At 37.1% G+C, this 16,660-nt stretch overlaps 1 protein-coding gene across 4 annotated transcripts in view; it reads right to left on the bottom strand.

The window, feature by feature from the left end:
- The window catches only part of PLPPR4 (phospholipid phosphatase related 4), a 35,287-nt gene that overhangs the window by 7,484 nt on the left and 11,143 nt on the right, over positions 1 to 16,660 (bottom strand). For 2 of the 4 annotated variants that reach the window (XM_074598247.1, XM_074598248.1), the window contains 4 exons: positions 12,630 to 12,815; positions 7,680 to 7,809; positions 5,738 to 5,933; positions 803 to 860 (listed from right to left, as the gene is read on the bottom strand). In XM_074598247.1, the coding sequence (XP_074454348.1) occupies positions 803 to 860; positions 5,738 to 5,933; positions 7,680 to 7,809; positions 12,630 to 12,815 (570 nt within the window). Of the gene's footprint in view, positions 1 to 802; positions 861 to 5,737; positions 5,934 to 7,666; positions 7,810 to 12,629; positions 12,816 to 16,660 lie in introns of all 4 variants that reach the window. The other 2 variants (XM_074598249.1, XM_074598250.1) reach the window with 1 other exon arrangement.

The following is a 16,660-nucleotide window of genomic DNA, read 5'->3' on the forward strand; positions in this document are numbered from 1 at the left end:
ATTTTGGCCTTTCCCTCAGCAGAATAAATAATGGCAAGCTCCCAGTACATGCACAATTCCATTATCTAGTTTGATTAACTGGTTGTTATTGATGTTTTCCTCTGATTTTTACAGCATGAGTGATGGAATTGCTTTTTTTTTTTTTTAAACTTCAAGTAATTAGTCACTCATGCAAACATTGTAGCCCATACTGAAGAAATGTCATTGGTCAGATGTGGAAAATCATCTGTGATCGCTGCAGCATGTCCTACAATCCCCTGCTAGTTACTGATGGTTTTTATTCACTTGCTTTGCAGTAGCACCTTGGAGGCCTCTGGGAGTGATTTTGCCAGTCCATCCATGTTGCAATTCTATGGAGGTCAAATGAAACTACATCACATAAATGTATAAATGTTTGTTCCTTAATGCCTTAAGTTTAAAAGCAGCAAGTCAAGCAAAGACAGCAATAAAGAAAAAGCACAACACAAAAAGGTTAATTTGGATGGTAAGTTAAAATACCACCCTGTAAGACACATAAGCATTGCAGTTTATATGTGAATAATATGAGGCATCAAATATAATTTAACATTACACTTTTTGTTGCTTCTTAACAAAGGATGTGAAGCAGCTGAATCTTTTCTGTACTTTTAATAGAGCTGGTTTTATTGTAGCTGTTAGTAGTTTTATTTTGCTTTCAGACTGGGAGGATAAAAACTTACATCCATCCAGGACATCCAGGCAACATATCACTTTACAATATACAGCAAATGACTTTCTGACTTTTGTCTTGTATAAATGAATATGAAGAGAGTTGGTTACTCACCGAAATGTACACTGCTGCAAAGGCTGCCAGGGTGGCATGTTGAGAAGGGAATGACTTTCTGCCAAGGAAGGAGACTCAAATTATGCTTCTCAGTTCAAATACACTATGCTAGTGTTCACTTGAAAAAAACACTGGGTGGTACAGTCATTTTCAGCTTATACTTCCTAAGCAATATCTGATGCATCAGTAACACTAAATTTATAATTTTATTTTCTATAATCTGGAGAAAGGACCAATGTTAATGAGATGCCTTTGCTTTGAAGTAAATATTTAGCATGAAATTTCTTTTGTGTACTAAGAGAGCAGTGGGAATGAGATAAAGACTGAATGCTGATTGAGAGAAATACCTATATGTTTATTTCTATAAATAAATGTCCATAATAACTTTCAGTAAGTATCTAATTATACCACTTATAGTGTTATTTAGTGCATTAACCTTGATCTTATGATTATTCTCACTGACTTCAGTTGGACTCTTTACAAAGTAAGGATACATACACTTTGATAATCAGGCCCTAACTTCAGCAACTGAATTGATCATCTTTCTGCTCATGCTTTATTGCTCTAAAAATGGGGGGATGACAGCGTGACTTTCTTCTCAGAGAGAGGCAAACTACATCTTTATTTGCTATATCTTCACATTTATTTTTAAATTTCATCACTTCATAACATGATAGGAGTGCATGGAGCATAAGAACACGGAGAGGGCATTTTAAGAGTTACCGGGCCCCTTCCTGAAGCCCAGAACAACAGGGTAAAGGAAAATATGTCCAAACTGTGTGAGACAACAGGCAGTATCAGGTCTGTTCTTGAAATTGCTAAGGGCCTTCTACTCCCATTGAAAACCTGAAGACTTGAATGATGTGGATTGGTCTTAAGTCAGAAAGACTTAAGATACAAATACTTAAGATACAAATACAGAAATACAGATACAAAAATTAAAAGCAACAGCTTAGCTTCTACTTCCCTGACCAAGAAAAGGAGGGTTTGTGTAAGTAGCAGCTACACAGAACCATCGCAAGGCCCTCTAACATTTTAACGTTATTCTTTTTATTGACCCATTTCAGTCCTCTAAGAACAACAAAAGAAAAATGATGGGAACATGAAGAAGACATTTTTACACAACAGAGGCAAAAGCTTAGTTCAGTGGATTCTGTAACACCTGTTCCATGGCAGACATCTAGTTCATAGCTTGTAACAACCCTATAAAACTTCTATGACCTCTGAGGTCTAGAAGTGAGTAAGATGCAGTGAAGATACATAGCAGTTTATATCAGTACTTTTATCTCCTTAAAATGGCGTGGACACGTAATGTAATGTGCTGGCTGTCTTGGTGAAGGAGGGTATGTCTATCTTGCAGCCATTTCACCTGAGAAAGCTCATCTTGGGATAAATACTTGAACAATCATTTAGCTTCACAGATGGGTCTTGCCACCCTAACTGGGCTCCATGTTTTCCTAGCAGCACCTGGTTTAGTTAGTTTAAAATAGCAAAGACTAAAACATAGTCCTTTAGCTTCAGACAAAGACATTTTTCTACAAAGCAGCAGAGTCTACTTTCTAAACTTCTTTGCTATGCATTTTGCCTTGTCCATTCTAAATAATTCATTGGCAATTAAATGTGAGCATGTAGTTCTCACTACACGCCACACTGCTGACCTGAATTTGAGCCCGTGGCTCCAGCAGGTTCATGACTCTGGCCAAGATGAAATCAGCGTGATTCCTTGTTCCTTTCTAAAGACAGACCTAAATTATTCTTCTTTTTATTTTCTTTTTTTTTTTTTTCCCCTGAACAAACCTTTCACAATTAGTATCCCTGGGGAATAAGGTCAGGGTTGAGGACAGGAGGATAAAGACATGAAAAAAATGTAAATGTTTATAATGGCTAATCAGCTCCTTTACCGTGTGCAAGTTTTAGTGGAAGCATAAATCTACTTACAGTCTCTGTGGAGCTAATATGTAGATTTGAGTCTATGAACTTTAGAACCACTCAGAACTTAACCTTAATTTGATGGCATTTTTGTAGTATATAAGGTGTGTCACTATGCTACAGTCAATTTTTTCTTTATTTTCTATTCATATGCTTTCAGGACAAGCACAGCATGTTACAGACTAAATGTGCTCTATGTACTCTCTAATGGTGGTGCTGCTTTTGTTCCTCTATTTGTTATCTTTTAATCTAAAATGAGAATAATTCAAGCTAAAAATCTGTAGCCTTTTTGTATGTCTCTGTATTGAAAAGGTGAACAAAGATCTCAAACAAAACATGGCCTGAACTCAGATGATGACAGTGTATCACTCTAAATGCTCATGCATGAGGAAGTGTAGAGGGGGAAAAATGATGAGAAAGAGTGATACCGAGACAGAGTCATACTGAGTCAGAACATCAGAAATGATAGAGAACTAACTGGAGATCTGAATAGAAATGACTGAAAAGGCTCTTTGAAGATAAATAGAGGAAGAGATGGACAAAGGAAACTACTGGATATTTGGCTATTTTGCAGAAAATGATTTCATATAATCAGCTGGATAATTATGTATTCTTCTCTATCCTTTTCATAGGGGAGTCTACAGGCAAATTTCTGGAGCCAAAGTTTCTGGAAAGCACAAATAAAAAATGACGGCAATCTCAGAAGAACAAGTCCCTTACAAGCTGGAATTATTGAAGTCAAATTAACCTCCTGGGCTGGAGAAGTTATACTGTAAGTCCTACAGTAGATGACTGAAGGATGTATTGAACCCGGAGCAAGTGCTCATCACTTTGGTAAAGTTGAGACAGGTGTAAGGAAGCAACAATTTAATAAAGGAAAAATGCAATAAAATTGAATTAAGGAGAAACTGAGGGTGGTGCCAGAATATTATAGATCACCAAATGTATCCTCTATGATGGGAATAAATTTGAGATATCAATATATGGTCATCTTCCTAAAGAAACAGAAACACTCAAAAAGTGACTGCTTCGTCTTAATATGTTGTAACTAGTTTTGCTGTTTTTTGGAAGTGACGATATTTAAATTTAGGAGTGATCAGCTTTTTTTGACTGTCTACAGGCAGTCAATTCAGAGCAGCAGGCATCACATTTGAGATAATAATGAAATGAATGAGATGTAATAATGAAAATGTTTCTGCCTGCTCGCGTGTAAAGCTACACTGATTTCCCTGGGACACCATGTAGGTGCGTCACACTGCTTGCAAGCATCAGGCTTCAATAGCAATATCCCAGTAACAGCAAATGGTTTTGGGAAAAGAGACAGTGAGGTGAAGGCTTACATAGTAATTCTGGTTATGCCTTTCACCAAAATTATTGTCACCAAATTATTTGGGCCAAATAGAGCTACAATCCTTCATTCCAGCTCCGGATCATGCCCACCTATATAAATTGAAAAGATATGGCAAATCAATCAATGTTAATTATGATTCTTATCCCACTAGACATATTTAAGACCAAATATATCAAATAATTGCAGGTCTTTAAACATCAGTGAAATTGGTTTGTCCCAGCGAAGAGAGACAGATTCTGAGATATGCTGGAAGATACTTACAAAGGGATTGATTTCATGATTCCCAACTGTGTCAACTATTGAAACAAATGGAAAAGCAAAGAAACTGGGGGAGAGGTGCCTTAATATATAGACAGAACATTTCAGTAATATCCATATGACAAAAATGTAATGCCACGAAGCATAAAGTTAAAACAGAAGCTAGCATCTGGGGCTGCATACAGAACAAGAAAGGAGTGCAAAGCTTTAATGAAGTATATGTGACAGAAGTAACACAGCTTCATGTCTACTAATCAGGTACACAGAAAAATTATGCAGCTGAGTCAGAGACAGAAACTGTCGGCATTTCAAGCATTCTGTAATTTTCCTGTAACTTTTCTGGAGAGTAGGAGATTTAAAAAAGCAACAAAATTTTGAAGGACTGCAAAATATTCAAACATTCAATGACTAACAGGCAATAAAGGTTAACCTAGTGTGGAAAAGATACGGAAGACTACTATTGTATTCAGTGAAGAGCTTCGTGATTTCTCAGTAGTGTAGTGCTTATATTTAGGACACTTCATACTAATGAAGTCCTTGAACTAATGAGTAGCAGATGTATTGGAACAGTACAACTTACTGACTTACACCTTCCAATTCCTTGTTTAAATCTATGACCTGTCATCAGTAACGGAATTATCACTATTTTATCACTTCAAGCTTGTTTAAAATAAGATACATAGTCTGGTTTATATCTTGACTGACATGCATGTCCAAAACTTGCTACTATAAACAATATTAATTTCTGTCCTGGGTATCTATGTAGAAAGGCTAAAGACTAAATGATCATGGAGGATAAAACACCAGTTAGAAATACCATAAAAGAAAAGGCATGTGTTTGGGAACACACAGATTTGCTCCGTTGTGGTCTTTCCTCTAAAAAGGGATTTTTTCAATGCTGTCAATATAAAAAACTTAATCAACCAGAGAAACAGCAAACAAATAAACTCCTCCAACAAATCCCAAAACCAAACCTCACAAACTAAGACCAAAATGCCAGAACAGTAATGTATGTTATACTGGGTCTCAGATAAAGTACTCGGGTGACTTGTTCCGCTGCCTGTTATGGGGAACTTACCCAGATCCCACTGGGAAAAGCAGCAGAAGCTATACATATTAGTAACTGTATAGGAAATTGCCTCCTTTGATGGAGGGAAAATAACTAGCTACTAACTGTGCTTCCGAATCGGACAGTCTTCCAAAGTCCACTGTTGGCCTAGTATCTTTATACAGAAAACTGAATATCACTAAAAAGACACTTAATGTTGTCACCTTTACTACAAAAAAACTGTCAAAACTCATTCAGACTTTTACTAGGAAAAAATCTTGAAACTGGGACAGAAAAGAAAAAATAAAATGAATACTTAAAAATGTACACAATGAAGGATAGAACCAACCTTCCAGCATTGATAATATTGAGATCAGCTCCTGAGCAAATATCTTCCACAACATATGAATTCTCTGAGCAGGATACATTCAAGGATGTATAGTTAGGCTTGCAAACAGTCAGGAAATATGGTGCCTGATATCCTGTTGATAGCTGTATAATATCAGTAACAAGGGCAGTAGAACAAAGACCAAACACATGAACACCTAGGAAAGACATCAGCAGAGCTTGTTAACTTTATTATATGCAGAAATTAGATTAATTCATCATGACAAAATACATTTGACAGAATTCTGATGGCTTATGTCATTGGACTTGACAGTATTTAACTGAAGAACAAGATATATTTATTTTATGAAAACTTATTGCAAAGTTTAATTCTTTAATGTAGAAAAATAACATTATTTATGCTTGTTTTCTTCCTGTTGATACTTAACATTTCATTTTGATGGCCCGATGTCCTCCAACATCTTTTCATAAAAGTGAACTATGCTGGAGCTGCTTCAACTGGGAAGCAGTTTTCTGAACTGACTAAAGGGCAGCCAACTATTTAAGGAGAGCATATGTGCTCATCCAGTCCTTAGACCTGCCTGCTGGGATACAGGCTTTTAATAACATGGACAGCTGCCCATTAAATAATTGCTCTGAGGACCTGTTCTCTTTTTACCACCAGAGACTCATCAGCTGGCAATAAGTTTGGTTACCTTCACACCTCTGATATTTCTTGAGTACTGAGTCCTTTCCACAAGTCAAAATATTTAAGTCTTTTTGGTAATTGATCAATGTTTCTGTCTGGTTAATAATGCCAAATTCACAAGGCACTTGCAATAAATTCACTTGTTTTACTGAGCATTTTCAACTGCTTGACCCCTAAAGATTTACCTCTAATTCCCTATTTGTATTCATATAAATAAATTTATTTTTCATCTTAAAATTGAAAGAATGCTGAAGTCATAAAAATATGAAAGAAACTGCAAATCCAGAGTATGAATCAAGAGTGAAATTCATGCATCTTTGAGCTTATCTTTTTTGGTGATGGAATGGGATGCCGTACAGGAGGAGAGAGGAGAGCATGAGGTATCTTTACAGTCCTCCCTGCTGATATTATAATCTACCATCCCTTCTGCTCACTTCCTCACTGCTGCTCTTGAGAGGATGCTTTACTGGTCATAGACTATAACCTCTCCTGTCATTACCTGCCTGCTTGCCAGACTACAGAAACCTACTGCATAGTCCTCCTACCAGGTTTTCAGTCTGCTGTCCTGCAAGTTGTCTTTGCCTAGGCTGGCCTCTCTAGTGAGAGACTTCTGGAACAGAGAAAACCTTTCCTTTAGCCACTCACTGGTAGAATAAATTAACTGTAAGAAGGGGAACAAAGCTGTAAGAAGGGGAACAAAGTCCAGTTGCCTTTTCGAGTTCAGTTTTCATAAATGACAATTAAAACAAATTAAACCAATTCAACATGTTCCTCTCTATCATTAGGTTGCCAGATTCTATCCCTTTTTCAAGAGGTAGATAAACATATCCCAGAAAAAGGATGTCAAATGTACTGACAGTTTCTGACAAGTTTTTACTGTCATACTGAATACTGTGTCAGGTGGGTTGAATCCTTATCATGCACTGAAGACAGGCAGGGGAAACTATACACTGAAACCATTAAAAGGAAGCCAGCTCAAGGTGGGCAGAGAAGGAAAAACAAATTATTCTTCTAGAAACACTGACAATGGTACAGGAGAGGAAAAGGAAAATGGAGAGTGTAGATGCTGCATTACTGAGTACAGGGCTACTCTGTCGCTCCATTTGACAGTTTCTTCTCACATTTTCTGGCAGAAGATCTATGCTAGTGACAGCCCTGCACTGTTCTGAAAGGCTGTTTCAGAGAAGGAAATCTACATGGTGAAAACAGAATGTATATGGAAAGCTCTTCTTTGTGACTAACATTTGAAACCCACCAACAAATCTGACAGCTCTTCTAAGAAAAGAATTGAAGTTGCATCCTCCTGCATTAATATTGGCCTCTGTTCCAATCCCATTTCTTCTTTTGGACAGGCAACAGTAGAGAATTCCTTCTCCTATCATTATCTGCAATGACAAAGGAGCTGTTAAATTAAATGTAGCAGTTACTCAGAAGATATTGATTGAATTCAAAGGGCTGAAATATAACTATACCACGACCATTGTCATCCACTGCCATCCATCCTTTAAAAGATTTGTATCAATATGTAAACATTCAGTAATGCAACTTAGCCTGATGAGGGCAGGCAAGAAGGTGGCACTGAAATTAAAATGCAAGTGGCATACAGTATGCAGTGCTCTGTGGAATCGGGGTCTTGATCCACAGATGAAATTTGATGTTTCTACAATAAGAAAGTAATAATTAGAAAATCTTGCCTCTAAAATAACCCAGAGCCACTGCAATATCTTAGTGCTCCTGAGGTGGTTTTAGCACTCAGTCTTGGCCTCAAGCCTAGCAATCCCTAACAGCTTCTAATTACGCTGCAGCCTGCTCTCCTGTGTTTGTTTAATTTGGCTTGGGTTTTAACCAGATCCACAGCAGTAGAAAAAGTTCTGTCCTTATGGTCCCTCTGAATGTACCGAGCAAAACAGATTATGACTGAAGCCCCAGATAAGAGTTTATAATAAAAATAAAGAGAAGAATATAAATGAAAAATGATGCTACTTGCTGGAAAATCTAGATCCATTTATATATTTACAGTCTCAGGTTTGATTGTTTTCTTTGTTAAATAGTGCAACAACTTGGAAATCTGTACAGGGCTTGTACAGAGTTCAGAATAAGAGTTGTGTTGAAATATTGAAATTAATGAGGCACTTACCACTAAGAGGAGATTCACCTCGTCTATCCACAGATGCATTGAAAACTAATATATGCAATGCACAAAGCTTACAATGCAATGAGATGCTGAAGCATCTGAGTTATGCTGAATCTGCTGTAATTAACCATTGAAGTTTGTGCATGCTAAGACCCGTCACCATAGGAGAAGGGAGATACAATGAACAAACTTAGTCTAACTCTTATTTAGACAAGAATTTAATAAATTGAAATGCCCCTTCTTTTCCAGAAAAAATGAAGTAGTGAAGGTTATCTCATTACATGGAAAAGTCAGTGGTGTTATTTAACAAATTTTAATTAGATGAGAACTATGGTCACTGTTATCTGTCTCCATTTGATCAATTTACAGCTGAAACCTCCTGGAGAAATCAGTAGTATTTCAAACTTAAAAAACAGACAACTCTCAATAGTTTTTAGCCAAGCTCTAGGGAACGTCTGGCACAGGGAAAAACACCAGAGAGATGGACTAACTTGTGTGATAGAGGAGAAAATTGGGAAACAGCAAGGCCTACGTCAAGGAAAATTCAGAGGCTGGTATTTCCAAGGAAACAAACTCTCACAGTAGAGGAGGCAGTGGGACTGAAACTGCCAGCAGTAAATTTCTCTCCTTGCGAATTGATTTCCCAAATCAATGTGATCTAATTTCCTGGTGATCTCTGTTAGAAAGCACATTGTTACCTTTAAGTAGGTTTTTAGTCAGTGGCTGATAAGGGTTTGAACCTACACTGATATGATTAAATAACTGGTCCTAACATTTTTGAATTAATAGCTAGAGAGAAAATATGTCAGAGGATAAGATTCAGAGTTCTTTGAAGCAAATAGAAATCATACTGCAATTCAGGTATATCTATATTCCAGACATAAAGTACCCATGTTGGTAATTTCATACAAGTCCAGTTGTTCCACACTGAAGTCTCACGTGGTTTATGAATACATACAGAAAATTTCACATATGCCACAAGCTGTAAGACATATGCTAATCAGATGGGTAGTAACTTTCTGTAGCACTTCAGGGCTACAGAACAGACGTGGTTAAAAGCAGTTGCTGCTCACTAATAATGAGCAAAAAAACCCAAAGAAAAAACCAACAAACATAAAGCCCCAAATCCACACAGATCCTTCTCTAATAATGGCTTGGTAAAATAAATTACAAAAGGTAGGGGGATTGAGACTGGAATTTGCTTGTCTTTCCTCCCCTCTCCGCCTTTTTTTTTAATTTGTTCTTATTTACACTCTTTGGTAATATTTAAAATGTGACTTAATCACAGCTGCATTTTATTGAGTTTTGATGACCTTCTGTCTCATACTGCAGTAAGTACCTGAACTGCAGACAGGGGCTAGCATATGCTATGTTACTGGAGATCCTCAATTACTCACATAGCTCATGCTTTCTTTTCTGTATTTTACAGATTTTGATAAAGCATGTAATTCATTGAAATGTTAATGAAAACTAAGTTATAAAATGCTAAACTCTACAAGATGACAATGGCGCAATTGTGATCTTTTTGCATTAAGCTTCATTGGCCTATTTTTCCAAAGAAAAAAGGAAGAATTGGACAAAAAACCCTCTAGTTTTTTACCTCAGTGGTGGTAAATACCTCAGTACCTCAGAAGTGGTAAATACCTCAGTACCTCAGAAGTGGTACTGAATAATAACGAGCCGATGCTCTACACCATCTTCAATGTGTTTTATTACAGGAAGTTGTGTATTTCGTGCTATCAGAGCCCATTCTCCATCTAATGCAAGCATCACATTCATGCTCACACTAATAATACAAATGAACTACACCTTCCTAAGGCTTGCAGCTTTTAAGCAGATGTACTTTGAAGCTTCAGGATTTACTTTCTTTACTGATCTTATGTTTGGTAGGCATGCTCAAGGGTGGGTTGAGTTCCTTACATGGCATGGTTTTGGTTAGTTGTCCGTACTGCTGGTAGGAAAATGATTCAAACTAGAATAACATTTTCTATTGCAAAATTTCATGCAATGCTGAAATAATTTACCTGTAATCAAAGCCCTTAATAAACACTCCTTAATGAAATGGGCATCTTTCAGTTGGAAGTGTTTGATATTACCTAGGCTTGATGTGAACTCTGAAGTAAAAATCAGCTTTTACCCCTTTACTGTGGCCCAAGTGAGCCTACATAGTTCCTTCTACGGTCATTTCGGCAAAGTCCAGTTTGTTGCTATCAGAAACACTGTCTAAACTTAGGAAACCCAGCCAAACTGCAATACCAACAACTTTTGGTTTTACCACAGCATTTGGTGTTTGCTGCAAGTGTCTGCACCAGCAACATTGAGAGTCTTAGCTCCCAGTTCCTAAATGAGTACAATTTTCAGGCTGATGGTTGTGCAAAATCCTTCAAAAATGGTTTCTAAAGCAATGAAAACGAGTAAGAATAGTTCAGTTTAAAAAAAAAGAGAAATAAACAAAAACCATCCTGGAGAGCAAAGAGAGAACAGCACTTGATGATTTTTATATTGGCATCACATTTTATACATTTTGTAATTGCAAATTGGCTATAAAAGGAATGAACTGATTGAATTTAAGGGAATTCAGAGGAGCTGGCAGCAGAGACATGTTTGCAGCTGGCCTTAGAGAAGTACCTAACCCAGATGCGCAGTCAGTGCTGTCAAGGGAGCGAAGAGACCCTTTCAGAAGGTTCATTCAGCGTTTTAGGTGCATGGAATCACCCACTCAAGGTGAATTTCTCTCACCATTTGCCAAACAGGAGTGGTGCGAGAATAAGGCTCCTATCTGAGCTGCCTATTCCCTCTAGTCTATGTGTGTGTGTGTGTATATATATATGTGTGTGTGTATATATATGTGTGTATATATATATATGTAAAGGTGAAGTCTTTAGATTTCATTTGAATTTGACACAGCAATTACAGCAGGGACAACACTCACCTGTATCAAACAATTTGAATTTTTTTTATATAAAATTGTGCCCTGATTTCAGCTGGGAAAGAGCCAATTTTCTTTCTAGTGATTGCTGTGAAAGAAATGTCAATAATACCTATTGGTTTTAGTTGTTTCTAAGTGATGTTTACACTACTCAAGGACTTTTTTTTTTCAGCTTACCATAGAAGCATAGACAGAACAATGGAATGGCCAATGAACTATTCCATACCATAAACGTCATCCTCAGTACATAAATGGGGTTAGCTGGGGGGTGGGAATCCGCAATCACTGCTCTGGACAGTGTCAATTCACTGGGCGGTCAGAATGAACCATGTCATTATTATTATTGTTGTTATTTTTCCTTTTCTGTTATTGTTTTTATTAAACTATCTTTAACTTAACCCATGAGGGTTTTTTTTTTTCCCTTTCCCTTTCTTTTTTTCCCCTCTTCTCCCCACCCTTCTGGGGGGGGAAGGGGGAGACAGTGAGCAAGCAGCTGCATGGTTGTAGTTGCCAGCTGGGGTTAAACCATCACAAATAGTGACCAAACTGCTCATATTCTGACAGGATATCTCTGTTCTGCTGCAATCGTCTCCTCCCTTTGGGTGAATGGTTAAACCAGCCTCCTTTTTCCTGCTCTTAATGACTAACTCACAATTTAGAGGAGTCCCAGTGCTATTTGGGAAAGTAATTGATTTCACTGACACAACTGATATACCCTCTCACTGAGTAAAGCTAGTTCTAACAAAAGTGGCATGTTCAGGACTGCAAATGAAGGCTTCCATTTCCAACAAAATCTTGAAATTTTGGTGTAGGTCAGAGTAGGGAGATGTCCTATCTGTAAAAGTTCAAATATTTGTGCAGCATAACAGAATGATTCAAGCTATTCTCACCCAACTGTAGATGCTGTTTCTTAACATTAATGCCCACAATCAGGATAGTGCAAGTAGATGAAGTGCTACAGGGAATGTTGTAAGGAGTGTGTCTTTCTGTTATAGAAGAATAAAAGATGAATTTAAAATCCTAAAGTAATTAGACTGGATGACACTCTGCAGCCTAAATGAAACCAAACGAGCAATTTTCTTTATGCCAACTGAAACTCTGTTCAAAATCTTTAATAGGTGACAGTAGCACCTCAAACTTACCGTAATTGATGGTCCAGCAAAAACTAGACTAAGCAACATCAAGAAGGGAACAGACTCTTGTGTAGGCTCAATGTATGGCATACTCAGACTCTTGTCATAGCAATTAAATCCAGAGTGAACTGGCTTGAAGACATCAGTAAGTTCAAGAAAATAGAGACTAACAACAGAAGATGCCAATATGGGCAACTAGAAGAGAAGAAAGCAACAAATTACTGTTTGGAAATGGAATAGCAATGCTTTTGCAACGACAACATAGTCTGTTAATAAATCTCTGTGATGTTTGCTATTTACATTTCACTGCTCCTTGTCATATCCATTTTACCATCTTTAAATAATTAATTCTCTAGAGATACGATACTATTCAGTTGATATCAAATAACCCTGCTGTCTACCAAACTAGTCAAAACACCCAATCCAATCTTCAGCCCACATAATTTAGCCTTTTCATCTATGAATGATTAATAGACAAACTTTGATTTATTTTTTTTTTTTTAAAAGGAAGAACCAGGACTGCAGTCTCCCATGTGGAGCCTCAGCGTGCTGCTGTTCATCATCACCTTTTTTGGTCCTTTAGCAACTCTGTCATGTACATGACAGTGTTTATATCAAAGCCAGTTTGCATTAACAGTTAATGAAAACCAGTATCCACTGCTTCCCTAGAATCTAAATATGTGATAATACAGTTCTGCCTTTGCACATTCATTATGTAATTCTATGAAAAAAGCAATTAACTTTGGCAAGTCTCAGTCTGTTTAGAACTATGATGACTGTGGTTCACAATTCTTTTATCCTCTAGCTATTTAGCGATTTTAGCCTTTGCAATTACTTCCAGTAATTTAGTAAGAGTGAAGTTGGCCCCTCTGGGGATAAATTCACCCCAGCTTGCCACCAGCTCCTGAAAACACGGATTCAACCAGTACGCCTCTGTGGGAGGAAGTTGTTCCAGAGATGAAAAAGCAAAAAGGCATTTTGAAGCTGTTGGTTTATAAGTGAACAGAGAGAGCAGCCCTCCCCCCAGGGTGGGCGGGCATTGGGGCATTCAGAGGTGACCAGCAGCATGTGATTATTCTCTGTATCCTTCTAGTAAATGCTCAGAACATTTTTTGTTTGTTATTTCCCAGAGTCCTCACTGAACAAGGCAACATCAGAACAACTGCCTGCTCCTTCCCTGAGATGCAACGACTCCTTCCCCGTGTCTCTACCGCAATGAAGGTACCTCAGGATGATATGACATGAACTGCCTATCTTCTTCCTTTTCTTTTTTGTTTGTAAGATGGCGCTCACATTAACTTTTCCTCACTCCTAGCTGCAGCTGAAAAGTAAAATTTTGCAACTACTAAATAAGATTCACTTAGATAAAATCCTAAAAATCTGATAAGTCTGTATCACATCTCTTGAGAAAAAACCCGCCTCTTTTACATCAAGCACCTAACATTATGAGGAAAAGGGATTCTCCTAACATAATTTTGGGCATACTTAGATTATATTACTCTTGCAACGTTCAGTACACATTTACAAAAATAATTGATTGATTAACATCAATGTCATTCATCCCATTCTACAATGGAATAAAAAAGCAGAGGTAAAACTGGATAAACATGTATATTGAAAAAATGATGAATAAAACCTGCTATATATGGCAGAGGGACAACGGTTTCTTGCATTAACTGGCCATTTTCAGATTTTTAAACACTGGGCTTTTAAAATGCAGACTTTTTGTGCATAAAATGTAATTCTGGGTGGTTAAAGAAGGAGGGTTCTAGCTAAATTTCACTGAAACATTTTTTAATACAGCTTAGGTTTTGTTTGAAAAGAACAGCTTATCTTTGATGTGCTGAAGGACAGATTTGAAAAGGGTGAGTTGTATCTTCAAAGTGTTCTAAGCAAAATCTGCAGAAGGTGGAGAATGGAGGAATTCTGCCTGTCTGGTTGTCTGAGTTTAAAAGTTGCTTGCATTGTAATGTTGCACAGTATAAAGACTGTGATTGTGTAGAAAGGGAGGGAATCTGTATTGGCATCCCTGAGTGCTATGAGCATTACAAAAATAACACCAGGCATCTATTAAGTTTGCTTCAGCAAGTAGTGTGTGTGTATATATATATAAAACCCAAACATACATGTATATCTGCACTCACATGCTATATTACACATACATATTACGTATAGCATATAACATATACAATATGTAATACATATTATGTGAATACATAATATATAATACAACTATTATATAATATGACATATAATATGTATGGAATAATTATATACAATGTAATTGAATTGGGTCCTGCTTCCTGCCCATCACAGGAAGAAGCCCAATTCTTTAGCTGGATGCATTATATAATACCACTTCTCACTTCCTACTGGATGCAGTCCCTGATTGACCATAATGCAAGCATGCATGATTAGTCAACGTGGGCTAGACTGTTTCTAGTCATTATAGAGATGTGCAGGGGTGAAAAAGGACTTCCCTAAAGTCTTCATACTTTGGGAATAATTGAGATTGTTGTAGTACTGGGTGCCCTTCGTTCCACACCTGCCTGCACAGAGACTGTGGAGTTGTTTGGGATAAGGGGCCTCCTGACCAGAAGGCTGGCACAGTGCATGCTGCCCTGGTGTGCGGGGAGCTTGCGCTGAGTCTATGCTGCTCTTGCTTGGTCACCAAAATTCTGGACAGCATTTGAACTCACACATGTTGCAACTCCACTTCTGCACAGCATTTAACTCTTGAAACATTTGCAATGTCTTTTATTATTAACTACTTGAAAGTCATACCTAATGACTTAGCCAGGATCTAGGTCCCATAGGGCAAAGCATCTTATAACAGGACACAAACCTATAACAATGAACTAAATGGACAAAATAGGCAAAGTCCCCATTACCCTTCTTTTCAGAAATTATGCCCTTTTATCTAGATGTCCCCAAAGGTTCATTTCCTAGAATAGGAACACAGAGCAGGCAGACTCATGGAACACCGGGCACTCAGAGTTTCATCTTCATTGTGTATTTTTCCATTTCTCAAATGTCAAGAAAAGGAAAGCCTCTCCTTGAACAATAGGCTCTGCATTACCCACAGGTCCACCTCTACTTTGATTATGGCATTCTTAGGCAGGCAACTGTTTCAAATGGCAATACTGAACTATCAAAAATAGGTGATATATGAAGCTATATTTTATTGTGAGACACTAAAATAAAAGATGTGGTTAACTTTTTTTTTAAACTACTGTATGTAAGTTATAATTTTATTGTTAATTACAAAATCAAGGAATCGTAAGAATTGCATTTCACTGTCTTATGACTTCACTACAGGACTCCCATATTATTTCTGACTGTAATTATCCATTCTGCTAAAAGAAAAGAAATAATTCTAAACCCTGTGAATCTCCAACGTGACTGCTTATAATACTAATGAATAGGTTTGTAGTCAATTTGCTATATACAGTATGTCAGATCCCACAGGACATTTTTCTTCCTATCTTTTTAAAAATACAAATATAAAATGCGTCTTCTAAAAGTCTAATGTTTCTAAAAAAAAGGCAAACGTTTCTAAAATCTTCTAAACAGTATAACTGGCTATTTAATATATGAATATTTATGGAGTGTTCTGCTTAAGGCAGCAGTAGTTCTGTAATTGTAGACTTCAGCTCCCAACACCTTGAAAATGTCAAATATAATTAGATGGTAGAATGTGTATTGTTTTAATTACAAAATAGAATAGGAATTTTCCTGTTCCTAATTAGAATAATAAAAACCCCAACCTCAGTTCACATATCTCGACTAATAAGTCTTTATACTCTTACCTCCTTGGTTGGCTAATGGAAAGAGATCCCTCTTCAGCTTGTAATTTAGACCTCTAAATGTAGAGTTTTACCCAAGTGATCAACCTCTGTTTGTCTCAGAGTCTTAAAGTCAGGACCATAATCAGCATAGCTGCCGAAAAGGTTTGATTTGGGGTTAATTTATTTTTTTTTTAAAAGATTTTTTTCTTTTTCATCCTTTTGTTTTCTTAAACTGTAAGTTAAGAGCCTTTA

This window comes from Larus michahellis, chromosome 8 (assembly GCF_964199755.1).
Source record: "Larus michahellis chromosome 8, bLarMic1.1, whole genome shotgun sequence".
Taxonomy (NCBI): domain Eukaryota; kingdom Metazoa; phylum Chordata; class Aves; order Charadriiformes; family Laridae; genus Larus; species Larus michahellis.